Raw genomic sequence first — 16085 nt, forward strand, 5'->3', positions numbered from 1 at the left:
CGTATTATCTCATATCTTATTTTGCAAACCTCTTCCCTCTGATGAGAAGAATTGTTTTCTTCGAAACTCCATGGAATAAGGTTTTTCTTATTTTATTTGTACTCCTTGACGAATATTTAAAATTTTGTATACCTTCCCTACAGGTTCATGAAGGTCTTTGAAAATGTGAATATTTTCAATATCAAAATTTTTTTTCGATCCACGGCTGGGGAAAGGTGTATGCCTAGCCACACTGATGAGTTGTGATACAACGAAACAGCACTGCATGTGGATGACACATAAAAAAAGCCCCCCTCTTTGGGTTGAGCACTTTGTAAATGTTTTTTCACCTGACACATATTTAAGCAATTAAGCGAAGCCCACCATTAATTTATTTGCAAACAAACTTATGGTTTGAGCACTGTAAGCAATAGGCGTGTGTGAATTTAATACACACTCGAAGAGAAATATTTACAGCACTGATTCATGGTCCGATGGTTAGAGCTGCCGACTGTCAACGTGATGGTTGTAGGTTCAATCCATGGCTGGGAAAAGGTCTAGCCGCACTGATGAGTTGTTATACTACGAAACAGTACTGTATGTGGATGACAAATATATATATATATATATATATACTTGTACTTTTTTGTAGAAAAAGAAATCCCACACAGTGCTCTATTATTAGGGAAAAAACCTTTCTCGAAATAAGAGCAATATATTTTTTGTATAATATATACAGGAATTTACATTTATATCGGTAGTCGGTACCGACGGTTTCAAGCCCGGTAGTTGAGGACTGCTCTTAATGTCCGCCTCAGGCTCTCTTCAGCCGACTCTCATCTGTCTTTAACCGGAACCTGAACTCTATATATGCACACCGTAATTTTTATTTATTTATTTATTTATTTATTTTATCCTTTATATTTTTTAAATTTTTTTTTTGTATGCTACTTTAATAAGGTAGAAGCAATAAATTAAAAAGTATGGGATGATGCCTTCTATATGATTATTTTTCTTTAAGCACCCCCCCCTATCATTCACTTCCTAGGTCTATTTCAATCTAAATTTTATTACCCTACTTTTAAACGAGATTAGACATAACTTCAAAATGAACTTTTAAAACGCTTTTATACGAGACTTAAACTGAATGATAGGGGGGCGGGATGCTTAAAGAAAAATAATAATATAGAAGACATGATGTCTTCTATACTTTTTAATTTATTGCTTCAAATTTATTACCTTATTAAAGTAGCATACAATAAATAAATAAATAAATAAAAGAAATAAAGGATAAAATAAATAAATAAATAAATAAATAAAAATTACGGTGTGCATATATAGAGTTTCGGTTCCGGTTAAAGATAAATGAGAGTCGGCTGAAGAGAGCCTGAGGCGGACATTAAGAGCAGTCCTCAACTACCGGGCTTGAAACCGTCGGTACCGACTACCGATATAAATGTAAATTCCTGTATATATTATACAATATATATATATATATATATATATATATATATATATATATATATATATATATATATATATATATATATATATATAACTACTTTTCAGTTAATTTAATCCAGTAGTTTGCCTGCACGAACATTGAGTTATTTACAGGGCTTTTAAAAAGGATTCTATCACATTGAAAATAATGGATTACCGCATATGCATAACTTGGATTTTATCTTCCAGCATGGACTATGCTTTAAAGAAAAAACACGCTATTCATTCTGGAATATATCAGCATTTATTGGATTTTAAACTGTTCCTGTATCCTCATTTGTGCAACCATGAAGTATCTTTTTTTCACCATCATTTCAAATTTGATTTTCAATTTATGTGTTTCTAAGCAAAATTTTATAATTACCCACATCTATTATGTTAATAATATTTTCACCAGACGAGAAGAGTCATTCATTGAAAATCCATGGATTAAGGGGAAAAAAAACTTTAATTATCTGTACACCTTTGTCAAACAATTTTGTTGTGATTCTACATAATTTAATTCACAATTTTCATATATATATATATAGAGAGAGAGAGAGAGAGAGAAAAAAAGTGAGAGAGAGAGGGAGAGAGACAGACAGACAGACAGAGTTGCAAATTATTTATTGTATATGTAAAATAAATTTCGACCTGATGGCGGCTTTTTCAAAAATAAGAAAGTTATTAAACGTTTATAAGGCGGTACACTTCTAAAAATTAAATTATTAAAAAATATTTTTTTAAAAATAGTTTATATATTTAGTTTGTGTTTTTATCATAGAACCCCATTCGAGTCATCAGTTGTTATAAAAAACGGCCAGCACAACCAAAAGCATCATTGGGAGGTCAATATTGCTCAGGGCTGAAGCACCTGGAAAATAAAAACAAATTGAATCATCTTTAAAACAAATTTGAATAAAAAAAATAACGAAAGACGTAAAAAAAAAATAATGTTAATAAAATTATACGACCAGAAATATATTTTTGATACCTGAAAATCAAATAAAAAAACAATCAGAAATTAGTATCTCCCGATTTCTGGCAATCAGTTTACAATCAACAATTTGCAAACCATCCAATTATCGTGATATCACTTGCATAACAATGGATCAACCTAAACCGCTTGCCTAACGGTTCGCCTTAAACTCTACTTTGAACTTCACAAATCACTCCCTCCCTAATTCTTTACTACGGACGGCAATCACTTATGATGACGTCATCATCACCTCCTTCCCCTATCATGACCCCCCCCCCAAATTGGCATCTTCAAACCATGTAGAAGAAATCTTATTCTTGCTATAGCTATACAATAATACCTGAAGTGTTCCTGGTTTAGGACAACAAAATTAAAGAATTAAAAAAAAAAGAAAAAAGAATTCGTCTTTGCAAGCCAACAACCGCCGGGTTCAAGATCACCACTGTCATCAACCTTCGTCTGTCTCTCTCGCCCCAACCTAACCTGTCAACTCCTTTTATAAATGTCTCCCGCATGATTACGTGTGATTTTGCGTGACTTCCACCAGAGCACACCTTTTAAAACTATGGGTGCCATCTTGTTTTCTCTCTCGCACTTTCGCCCAACCTCGCCCGACACACACGCGGTAAGACTTCTGTTTATTTGATCTGTTTTTCCCTTTCTTTTTCTTCTTTCGTTCTGCTAACTTTAAACAACATGCCTCCCTGAAATCTGGATCACATTTCATAATCCCTCATCCACTGTGGCCGTCATCTTTCACTACTTGGTCTCTGAGGTGCCTCGACATTCTCCCGCTGCACATCGCTTTCCACCGTTTCATTTTCCATTGGCTTGATATCAAGAATATGTCTCGGTACTCCATCTGCCGCAATGTTGTTGCTAATATTATTCTTGCAGTTGGGAGCAAATCACTTACCTCCAAAATCTCGATACCTGGGACCTGCTCCGTAGCCTCTTTGAAATCTCTTCCAGGAACCCGGTAATGAATGCTACTTTTGCTACGTGATTTGCTACCTGTCTTCGAGTTCCTGCCAGTTCCACCAATCTTTTGACTTCATTTGCATACACATCGATGGATTCCCCTGTCCACCTCTTCTCTTTTAATTTGTTGTACGCCTCAAACGGCCCTTCCACAAATGCCTGGATCAATCTGGCTATGATCGTCTCGGCATCTTCCTGTTCACAAGAGCTCAGCTCCAAATATAGGGCTAGTGCATCACCCTCCAGAGACAACGGTATCACTGTAGCAACGTCGCCTATCTTTAGGAGCTTTGCCACTAGGTCCACTTTCTTTAACCAAGCCACCACATCGCCTTCGCCACTATCATGTTGTTCAAACGGGTAGCCATCGCCGAAATAGCTTGAAGTGTTCCTGGTTTAGGACAACAAAATTAAAGAAATAAAAAAAAAAGAAAAAAGAATTCGTCTTTGCAAGCCAACAACCGCCGGGTTCGAAATCACCAGTCGTCAACCTTCGTCTGTCTGTCTCGCCCCGACCTAACCTGTCAACTCCTTTTATAAATGTCTCCCGCATGATTACGTGTGATTTCGCGTGACTTCCATCAGAGCGCACTTTTTAAAACTATGGGCGCCATCTTGATTTCTCTCTCTCTTTCGTCCAACCTCGTCTGACACACACTCGGTAAGACTTCTGTTTGTTTGATCTGTTTTTCCCTTTCTTTTCCTCCTTTCCTTCTGCTAACTTTAAACAACAATACCTTAAGATATGAATGCGCTAAGAGAAGATTTTTTTTTTTAATATTACTGTTATGGTGAGATATGTAATCACCACTGGAACATTTTAAATAAGGAATTGTGTCACAAGTCACCGGATATATGAGAAGAGACATTCTCCCTGGACTGAACATGTAAATACCTTAATAAACTTCCCTTTCTTATTTAAACCTACAGTACATTCCTTTATTTCCTTTGCATTTTGATAAAAAAGAAAAAGAGGGATGTTAGGTAAATGCTGGGCAACACCGAGTAGAAGGCACTTATTCAGTTTATCTATCTATCTATCTATCTATCTATCTATCTATCTATCTATCTATCTATCTATCTATCTATCTAATTGTCTATCTATCTAGCGGACTAAACAACAGATTGAATCGTGTGAAACAGTAAGTTGAGAGAGCATGCAGGTGCAGAAAAGGTCAAGGGGTCATGTTGTGACATGTATCAAACTGGGTGACTGTTGAGTTGCACCAGAAAGTATGCAAACGGGGACCGGATCTGACGTGTCAAGGGTTCCGGTTTGAATAAGCAGAGTTAATTTTAGTGGTTGGTTTTGAGATGCCAAAGAGAAAAGATTGGTTAAAAAAGTTTCCACATAAGGAAGTAACAGTTTCAAAATAGAGAGAGAGAGACACCCAAACTAAAGATTGTCATTAACTCCAGTTCTGCTGTGATAAAATGTCTGAGAGTTAATAAAGAATATATATATATATATATAAATATATATATATATATATATATATATATATATATATAAACATACAGCGTCTTGTGTTTTTCTTGAAGCGTTTCCTTTAGGCAGAATCCAGCTTACCCAAAAAAGGAGGAGCAGCAGAAGATAAGTATGTCGTCATGTCCGTATACTCTATGTTCTGGCACATATGCACACACAGAGACCAGACAAGTCACGGTCCGTTAAACATACCGTTAAATAAAGCAGTTAAATACACAAATAGATAAGTAACACACACACACACACACACACACACATACACACACACACACACACACACACACACACACACAGACTTTTTAACACAAAGCCACATTGGCAGAATGGATAGACAAGGGTATAAAGACTCCAGAAGTGTCGGAGACCTTTCACAAGTTTTTGGGAAGTATGAACCTTTCTATGTTCGGAGAAGGCCCGAGCAAACGAAACGACGAGAAGCAGACAGTATCTGTATGGATTATTGGATCCAGAAATGATCCTGCTTGCCTATGCGTCCGCGAAGGCGCCGGTCTCCTGGTTTATAGGAAAAAATACAAAGAAGCCCCAGCTTGTCTTGAGACAACCTGAAAACAGCATTAGTCGAGGAATATTCAATAATGTATTTGTAATACCAAATAAATATATAGAAAATGAAGCGTTTTACTCACCGCACCCTAATTTCTTCAGTTCTTCATTAATTTCTTGACATATGTTCGTACCGCACTTGTAAAGGCAATCCCTATACATACTTTTCTTACTTAAAAATAAAAGGTATAGATCGCATAAGATTACATTAAAACACAGATAAAAGAAAGACACAATGAATAATATCAAAAGTTTTTGTTGCACTTTACAATCAATAACATTACTTACAAGAAGGACCCGTTAACCAGCGTTGCCCAGTGGAAGCATGCGCACCCCACCCTTGTAAAAAGTTTAAGTACGGCTGTTGTTGGTATTGCCCAACCCCCAACTCCAAACCCCTTTACAATTAATAACATTGCTTATGAAACCAGTGACAATATATTAAAACGTTTAATGCAATAAATTGTTTTTAAGTAACTCAGTCTTTTGCAATCACTGCAGTAATTTGCTTCCAAGAATTACACATGTCTTAGTAATATTGTAGGGATCATCAGTTGTTCTGCAATGAACAAGGCCGATAGCCATTAGTCGCGTGCTCTCGTGTAATGAATGAATGCGTGAATGTAGGATTGACATGAAATTCTTAAAGATAAATTAAAATGACCGAAAAATGGGCTGAAATGACTTAAATAAATAAAAATTTCAGGAAAAGCTAATGGACGGTTATCCATCAATCATCTGGACTAACGGAGAGACGGACCCATTGGAAACATAGATCCCTCTCTGATAATGCAGGGGACAAAAATGTTACTCCATACCCCTTGCTTAAAAAAAATAAAATAAAATGTAAATGTGTTACAGACCGACCGATGGAGTGACTTGCATGCAACTAAAAATGCCTTAGCATGGAAGGGTTTCCCCTTCCATTATCAAGGAAAAGTTACAAATGTAAGTGCAGCATCTGTTAAGAACATATACTACACTTTGATCTTAGCCATGTGGCCAAGGAAAAGTTACAAACATAAGTACAGCATGTAGTAAGAACAGATACTACATTTTGATGGTATTTATTTGCTTCCCCACTAAGCAAATTAGGCACAAGGCCGTTTTTTAATGTGGAGAGAGGGGAGGGGGAGGGAAAAGGGGACCAGGTCCTGATGGGTGGGAAATGCTCAAACACCACTTCCAATAATAAAATAAAAAAAAAACAAGCAAGAGTAAAACGTTCCGGATATTGGATCGGTTTTTACTCCAGATTTTTATATTATTATTGCCTCGCAAGGAGCTTCCACACAGGTCTTCGGAGATCTTTCCCTGAAAACAGCCTGTGGGTTTTCCTGGAAGCTGAATGTCAATAAGTATCCCCAGGTTTCCAGTACTCTCCACCTCTTTCGATAACATTTGCAAATAAATTTGCATTATTGCAACAGCTGTTTGCCATTGATTTCTCGTTGGCTGCAGCTATTGGTCTTTGCTGGGATTTGAATTACTCCAACACTGCAATGAGTCCCAATTTTCTCAACCCACTGGTGAAATCCGTTTGTTATACTCCTCAGGGCTCCCATCACAATAGGTACAACTTCTGCCTCCTTCAACAATCTTTTTATCCCCCTTTTCAAGTCTTGGTACTTTTCGATTTTTTCCTTTTCTTTTTCCTCCACATTCACATCAACTGACACTGCTATATTATATATATTATATTAATGATTATTGCCCTATGTTTCTTTTTTCCAACAAGACTAAATCTGGTCTCCTTGCTTCCATCACATTATTACATTGGACATTCATATCCTACAATAATTTTACATTATCACTCTCCACTAAGTGTGTACCGAATTATCAGCGGGTAATCGGCCTAATCAGCCACTTTGCCAATTAATCGGTAATCGGCAAATTGCCGATTAATCGGCTGATTACTTACTTTTCTCTTTCCTATTAAATTTAAATCATTTCATCATTGCCAAGTGACTCATCAGATAGTTTTGACACATTAACACAGTAACTACTAAGTGTCTGGTATTATGTTTTTTGTCTTTATTAACTAAAATTACAAATACAAAGTGCAATTTCCGATTCTTAAATGAATATACTTAAATAATTAGATAAGAAAAAAGAAATTACAAACCAACTACAAAATACAAATTGTAATTCTTTAAGTGAATAACTATAAGCTGAAGTCCTGCGCCTGCTGCTGCTCTACTTCCCTATTCTTGCTGCTTGCCTCCTCTCTCTTATAGTCTCCTCAGTATTTAAAGTTGAATACTTTTAAGTTGTAATGTAGAAACATTAGTTTCTACATTCTCAGAACACAGCCTGTTCCTCATAGGTTCATACACATTACAATCTGTACTAAAAAACCTCTCAATCTACACAGATGAAGGTGGTGCGCTTAAATATTTTTAAGCTAGTTAACTCAGCAGTAGTAAAGTCTCCTGTGTTTTCTTTCACTACTGAAATGAATCATCACCTTTTGCGAGTAGTTGTAAAGCTACATAATGATCTAGTTCTTTTGTGCACTTAACCATAAGGGATTTACTCCTTTTGGGTTTAGATGGTGATTCTTGTATTTCTGTTGTAGTTGCAGTTTCTAGGATTTACTCAGCTTTTACCTGCTCTTACTGTAAGCTTATTAAAATCTAATTCATCAAACAGTTTTACTTTTACAACGATAAAACAAGCATAGGCTTGCAACGTCTCTTTTGTGGGAGAGAGGTTGCAGGGTAGAGAAAAGGGTATCCCCCACTAAGCCACGAAGTCTATCCTGCACTCTGTCAAGGCAGGATAGGCTGTTTTTAGCAGATCCTGCCCAGATATGGCAGCAGTACTCCATCCCTGGACGCACCCGGCTCCCATATAGATAGAGAACTGCATCAGCAGTGATATATCTTCTGGACCGGTAGAAGGATCCCACCATCTTTCCAGCGACCTTGGCAACAGATTTGATGTAAATGTTCAATTTGTTACTGTTGGCTAATTCAACGTTAATTCATCAAACAGGTTTACAGTTTTACTTTTACTTTGATCTTTCCGACCCTCAACATTCTGCTAATTCTGCTTCATTATCATCAGTAGAAGATGTAGAAGATGTAGAATCCAGTTCTGATTGTTTTCCATGTCATTCTTTTGAAATTTCAATCTTGGATCGTAGATCTAGGAAAGTTGACACACAAGTTTTTATCATTTAGGTCGGATGAAAATCTTGTTTCCATTGAGTCATTGAATCGTTCACCAGTGGTAATTATTCCAATAAAGTCAGAAATACCAGACATAACCTCAAGGCTAAAATTGTAAGCTAAGTATTATCATCGATATGGTTGAAGTTCTATGACTTGTTTCTTTAAGGATTTCTTCAAATGAACTCAATAACTGGACAATAATGTCCCCATTGGTAAGTTGTTAAGGTAGGCATCTTATAGTGTCCCAAATTCTCATATGAAAATTCGAATGAATCTCTTATTAAAAAATCCGGTGTGTGCGAATCATTCTGCTTCACTTACAAGGGTCTGACAATATTTTTCAGACACTTTAAAAAAAGTACTTCAAGGTGGTTACTAGTGCCAAAAACTTTTGAGATTGTAAGTACGTAGTTAAGGAGTGAAAATCCACTACAAGTGACACTATTTTTCGGACATGACAAAAAATCCTATTTTATTAAGAGCTATGTTCATGTATATGTTGCTGTATGCAAATTTTATTCTTGTAATCATTAGAATAAATTATTTGTTCTATTCTACTGGCAAAACAATTAAGTTTAATGAGGAAAATGCATTTAAAAGAAGTCGTTTGTTTTTTGGCACGGAAGAAGCGGGAAGATGGTCTCAGCATCAAAAGGATCGCCATGGATTTGAAGCTGTCGAAATCAACGGTAAAATACATGCTGAAGACAAATTCCGGAAAAAGAAGACAAGGCGGAAAAGATCAATTGGCAAGAAAACTGAAAGGAGAATGAAGAGGACTGTGACACGGCTTTTGACATCTGGAGAAAAAGTTACAGCAGGAAAAGTGAAGGAGAAATGTGAATTGGATGTAAACGTCCAAACAGTACAAAGAACGCTGCATAGGATTGGTTGGAAGTATGCAAAAGCTAAGAAAAAAAGTACACTAACAAAGAAACATAAAGGAGCAAAGCTGGAGAGTGCTAAAATGTGGTTAGCAAAGTATGTTGACTTTAAGAAGGTTATATTTACTGATGAGAAGCGTTTCACGTTTGATAAGCCCGATGGATGGTGTACTTGGCCGAGAATGGGTGGGCCTGTTGTACTGTGCAAACGACACATGGGAGGAGAAAGAGGAGTTCTGGTTTGGGGTATAATATTTGCTAATGGAAATATATGGTTGGAGTGGCTGAAAGGACGACAGAACAGTGAAAGCTACAAATAGTTGCTGGACGAGAAAGCCCTACCAAGGATAAGAAGAAAGATCGGGAATGATTTTGTTCTACAGCAAGACAACTGTAGCATCCATGTGTCAAAACTCATGAAAGAATGGATGGTTTCTTCCATTTTTATTACAGGTATTGTCTTTATATGTTTATGCTATTCTATTGAAGGAATTTCGTCACTCTATGGTACTTGGAAAGTCGAATACTAAAGTGTCCAAAAAATATTGTCGGGCCCTTGTATATTTCATAAAAAAGTCGTTTCTGAAAACTTAATCGGTAATTGGATCGGAATCGGGAAAAATTTTGGAATCGTCCCATCACTAGTTCGTACATTCATTACACACCCCACCTGTCCTAGATATTGGTGGGATAAGGGTGAAGATCTGAACAATTGTCTGGAAGGTAATCTCCAACCTCCCCACTGTTTATCATAGCTGGTGACATCCTGTGTGTGTGTGCGTGCGCGTGTGTGTGTGTGTGTGTGTGTGTGTACGATAGTGGGTTTTGATGTATCAATTAAATGAATAGGAAATTAAAACTTAATTACCACAACCGTAATTTTTCAGCATTTCTGTAAGTTTTGAGGGTATGTTCAAATCGCATCTTTTTAAGCAATCGACGACCTCAAACAGATCCCTGAAAAAATAAAGAAATAAAAAGCATAGATCGCACAGGATTATTGTAAAAACAAAGGTTAAATAAAGACACAATAAAACAGCATCAAACGTCAAATGAAACTATATAAAATTTGTAATTCTTTTTAACCTTTTTTATACTACTGTCGCCAATATTTCGTTATGATATCATGTTACAAATTTGTTTTTATATAAGGATTGACACCTGTGCGCTTAAACACACCCAAAAGAAGTGCATCCACTTCTTGTTCTAAAAATAACAAATAAATAGATAGATGGTTAGAGTCAATCTGACTACTTTGGTTGTGCCTGCAAAAAGTCAGGTCTAAATTTAATGGAAAATGTTTGGGAAATGCTTGCGCAACTTGTCTATGATGGACCTGAAATAACGAAAGAGGCTCAACTATGGGAACGAATACTAGATTCCAAAAAACAACTAATAGAAACATGTAGAGATGTTATTGTGCATATGTTTGATCATTATGAAGCGTGATTGATAAAAGTTATTGAGAAGAAACGTGATCTAACAGACTATTAACAGTTTTTCAACGATGTCTAATAAATAATGTTGCGTGTGTTTTGTAAAAAATGATGAAAATTAAATATTTTTCTTTACCTAATCGATTTTCTTCCATTTTTATTACAGGTATTGTCTTTATATGTTTATGCTATTCTATTGAAGGAATTTCGTAACTCTATGGTACTTGGAAAGTCGAATACAAAAGTGTCCAAAAAATATTGTCGGGCCCTTGTATATTTCATAAAAAAGTCGTTTCTAATCAATATTTACCAGTTAAAAATTTTATTATTCTAAAATCAATCAAGGTCATTTGCTTATTTTAAAAGTGGTAAACATTAATCAGAAGGAACTTCTTCTGGGCATTCAATGTAAAACAGAACGGTCCGCATAAATCAGAAATAAATTATTTGTAAACAATCACAGCGTTAACTTTTTAACTACAAAAATAAAATAATGATGTTAAAGTAATAAAAAAAAACCCATTAGTATTCATGCAAAGAACGTTTTGGAAATCCATTTCTTAACATGTGGAGAAGAGGGTATGTTTCTAACTAGTCTGTACTTTCACCTAACAATTTAATAAACAATACAAAACAAGTGATTTGCGCCACAAACATTGAAATAGGACAACTGAAGTTTTTTCTCTGTGTTTGACTGGGGATGACATCAACCAACACCAAAGCCAACCTAATCGGAACAAATATGCCGAGTATTCGCCGAGCTCTCGCCGATGCTTGTGGAAAAGGAAGGCGCCCAATTCCGAACCTGTATCGAGGTGGTGAATGAGGTCGAAGGCGGCTACATTGAATAGATGTAATCTCTACTACATAATCAATTTACCTAAATTGATTTTTTTCAATAAAAGTCTTAAAATAAAGCTGTAGATGTGTTTTCTTTAGGGCGACAATTTTATCGCTCCACCCTGTACAATATATGTATTTTTTTATACGTTATACATTTTATACTAAATGTTTTATAAAGTTTGTGATACATTCTATGTACTTAATTTGATACAACATAAATATATGTGTTCATATAAACTTACTTGCAATTGGAGCCCTCCAATTGCCATTTATTATTGCACTGAGCCAATTCATCAAGAGAACAACTGTAAGGTTTGACTCCATTCGCTAAATAAAATAAAATAAATGGATCATTTAAATATTAATAATGATAATGATAATAAGAACAATAATAATAAAAACAACACAAACAATAATAACAACAATAATAGTAATGATAAAAAGAATTAAAATAATAATAGAATCCATAATAATAACAAGAATTATAATAATAACAACATTAATAATAGTGGTAATAATAACAATATGAATAACTAGCATTTAAGACCGGCGTTGCCCGGGTGTTGGAGGTGTATGCTGAGCAAAACAAAAAAAAAAAAACGATCACTTTTCAAAGATTTGACCCCTATTATGACCCCTTAACATTTATTGTTTTGTGCTCAAATTGAGTTATTAAGTTAGATCCATGTCCAAGTAATCTATATTTTATTTTTCAAGTATTCAGACCCAAAATTGGCGGAGGAGTTTGGTAGAGTTCTCAAAGGTCAAACGCTGACCCCTTAACAGCTAAATTTCTGGCCGAACAGCGATCACATCGATTTTCCCAAATCTCAGTACCCTGTATATCAAATTTCGAGTCTGTAGACTAAAATTGACAGAGTTATTGCATAGGACAATATACACAGACAGACAGACAGACACGTTCACTTTTATAGATATACTAGCATGTGTGGCCGGCGTTGCCCGGGTGTTTGGAGGTGTATGCTGAACAACAAAACAAAAGGTCAATTTTTTAAACTTTGACCCCTATTATGACCCCTTAAAATTTATTGTTTTGGGCTCAACGTGAGTTATTAAGTTAGATCCATGTACAAGTTAGATTCATGTCCAAGGAACCTATATCTAAAATTTCAAGTGTTTAGCCCCCAAATTGTCGGACGAGTTTAGTAGAGTTCTCAAAGGTAAAATCGTTGAACTTTGACTCTTTAATCGCCAAATTTCTGGACAAAAACCGATCACATCGATTTTCCCAAATCTCAGTACCCTGTATATCAAATTGACAGAGTTATTGAGTAGGGAAATGTACACAGACACACACACAGACACGTTCACTTTTATAGATATACTAGCATGGGTGCCCGGTGTTGCCCGGGTGTTTGAAAATGTATGCTGAGCAAAAAAAAAAAACAAAAATAAAAAGGTCAATTTTTTAAAATTTGACCCCTGTTATGACCTCCTTAAATTTATTGTTTTTGGCTCAAGTCAAGTTATTAAGTTAGATCCATGTACAAGGAAACTATATCTAAAATTTCAAGTGTTTAGACCCCAAATTGTCGGAGGAGCTTGGTAGGGTTCTCAAAGGTCAAATCGTTGAACTTTGACCCCTTAACAGCCAACCTTCTGGCCGAAAACTGATCACATCGACTTTCCCAAATCTCAGCACCCTGTATATCAAATTTCAAGTCTGTAGACTAAAAATTGACAAAGTTATTGAGAAGGAAAATGTACACAGACACACACACAGACACACAGACACGTTCACTTTTATACATACATAGATTGATAGATAGATAATAAATTCATAATAATAATAATAATAATAATAATAATAATAATAATAATAATAACCACAAAAAGAAGAATTAAAATATTATAATAAGTATATTTATACTAATAATTATAACAACAATAATAGGAATAATTTTTGAATTGAAGGCCATGTTTAATTTTGGAAGAGAAGAGTTTCTGATAGATATCTATTCTGTACAGATACTGGTGATGAAGAGTTTTTGCTGGGTAGCTGTTCTGTATAAGTCTCGGATTTTAAAATTTTGCAGGAAACAAAAGGCAATAGATCTTTCTCGTGATGTGGCAATGATAAAGATTCAAAATTTTATGGAACAATTCTAGTTTCTGATTGGCTGCTAGCAGAACGTGGCTCTGTTTGATTGGTCAATTTCTATTCCCAGTGTCTATAAGCAGAACCTTCTAACTTTCTTTAATCATACCCTCCTCAGTATATAAAAAAATATGTAATAATAATAATAATAATAATAATAATAATAATAATAATAATAATAAAAATAATAACCAAACAATATATATAATAACAATAATATTTTACCCCTGTACCTATAATCACCACAAAAAAATTCAGAGAAAAATGCGGCAGAGCGAAAATATTTATCATCTACAAGGAAGACTCTTTCTTTGAACACGAACCTAAAAATCAACCGTTCGACTTGGTTGTCTCCCCTTATCTATTCGCGTCCATGTTAGTTACCCCTTTTTTATAGATCTTTATCAATCTAATTGTTGTCTTCGTTTTAACTTGCTAATTTCATAAGCCTATTAACTATCTATGTAAAATTAATTCCAAATTATAAATAACAAGCTATAACCGGCCACGCGGTGCTGTGGCATAGTGGAAATGAAAAAAAAATGACGAGTGTTACAGAAATGACCCCCCCCTCTCTGAATTCGTAGATGCTAGAAATAATTGTAAGCGTGAAATAGCAACAGCCAAAAGAAAGCATGCTTAAATAATCAGGGAACGCATTGAATCGCAAATGATAGGAACTCGTGATTTCTGGAAAATCTATAATAGTGTAGTGAATAAAGGTCAATCAGTAATTCCCCCACTGAGCCTGCATGCACGGCAATGGAGAAGACAAAACTACTTGCCCGGCGATTCGCTTCCAACTCCACCTTAGATACCACAAACAACTCCCTCCCAAATTTCTCTATGAGGACTGAAGCCACATTAGATGATGTAAAAATCACCTGTTCTCATGTTCACGATATCATAAAAAACTTAGACACCTCAAAGGCGTGTGGGCCGTATCTCATCCCTTCTATATTAATTAAGAAATGCTCAGCCGAGCTAGCCCCCCCCCTACTTTCCAAGTTCTACAATAAATGCCTTGCTGAATCTTGCTTTCCTAATAGCTGGAAGATGGCCTGTGTAGTACCAGTGTACAAGATTGTCTGGTGAAAGAACAGACCCTCTCAATTATCACCCAATTAGTCTCCTTCTCCTCTTTGCTAAAATTTTTGAGACCTTAATTAATCAAGCACTAGTTCACTACCTTGAAAAAGCAAATCTTCTCTCTTACAAACAGTATGGATTCAGGCAATGCCGTTCTATTGCAGATATTTTAACAGTCATTTCTGAGCGCATTTACCATGTATTGGATAAGGCAGGTGAGGTCAGGGATATAACCCTTGATATATCCATGGCCTTTGATAAAGTTTGGCACAAAGGGCTGCTAATGAAAATTTAATCGCACAGTATAACTGGACGTATACTAAATATAATTAGATCCTTCTTGGGCAATAGAAGTATACAGCTTGTCATTGACGGATGTACACCCAAGCTGCATCACATTACTGCAGGAGTGCCTCAGGGGTCGATCCTTGGACCATTATTTTCTCCCTCTGAGATAAGGTCCAAAAAAAGAGTTGTCAATCTAATAGGTCCCTAAATGCTAGAAAGCTTTCTATTCTAATAGTTTCTTCCCTTGAACAGCTAGACTTTGGAATTCCCTTCCTGCTGCCTGCTTCCCTGGCTGTACTGATATGCAGAGGTTTAAATGTAACTTAACAAATATCTTGTTAATCTTTCCTAGACATGGCCCCAAATAGTAACCCCTTACGTCTAAGTGGCGATATATGCTTTGTAAGGGGTGAACATGAGTAAAAAATAAAAAAAATAAATAAAATAATAATAATAATAATAATATAAAAAAATAATAATAATAACAACAACAATGATAATAACCTTACAAAATAAATAATAACAATAATACTATTTTACCACTGTACCTATCATCACCACAGAAAAATTCAGAGAAAAAAGCAGCAGAGTGAAAATATGTATCATCAACAAGGAAGACTCTTTGAACACGAACCTAAAAATCAACTGTTTGACTTGTTTGTCTCCCCCTATGTATTCGCATCTATGTTAGTTACCCCCTTTTTTTTATAGAACTTTATTAATCTAATTGTTGCCTTCGTTTTAACTTGCTAATTTCATAAGCCTATTAACTATCT

General features: G+C 35.4%; 1 protein-coding gene across 2 annotated transcripts in view; it reads right to left on the minus strand.

Moving 5' to 3' along the window:
- Positions 1-2071: 2071 nt before the first annotated feature.
- LOC145259290 (uncharacterized) overlaps positions 2072-16085 on the minus strand; it is an 86702-nt gene continuing 72688 nt past the window's right edge. The window contains exons 8-11 of one of the 2 annotated variants that reach the window (XM_080117161.1): positions 12056-12140; positions 10403-10491; positions 5558-5646; positions 2072-2335 (exon numbers count right to left, since the gene is read on the minus strand). In XM_080117161.1, the coding sequence (XP_079973287.1) occupies positions 5573-5646; positions 10403-10491; positions 12056-12140 (248 nt within the window). In that variant the 3' untranslated portion in view covers positions 2072-2335; positions 5558-5572. The remainder of the gene's footprint in view (positions 2336-5557; positions 5647-10402; positions 10492-12055; positions 12141-16085) is intronic. The other variant, XM_080117162.1, reaches the window with a different exon arrangement.

Source organism: Euprymna scolopes, chromosome 34, assembly GCF_053919585.1.
Source record: "Euprymna scolopes isolate OS-2025 chromosome 34, ASM5391958v1, whole genome shotgun sequence".
Lineage (NCBI taxonomy): Eukaryota > Metazoa > Mollusca > Cephalopoda > Sepiida > Sepiolidae > Euprymna > Euprymna scolopes.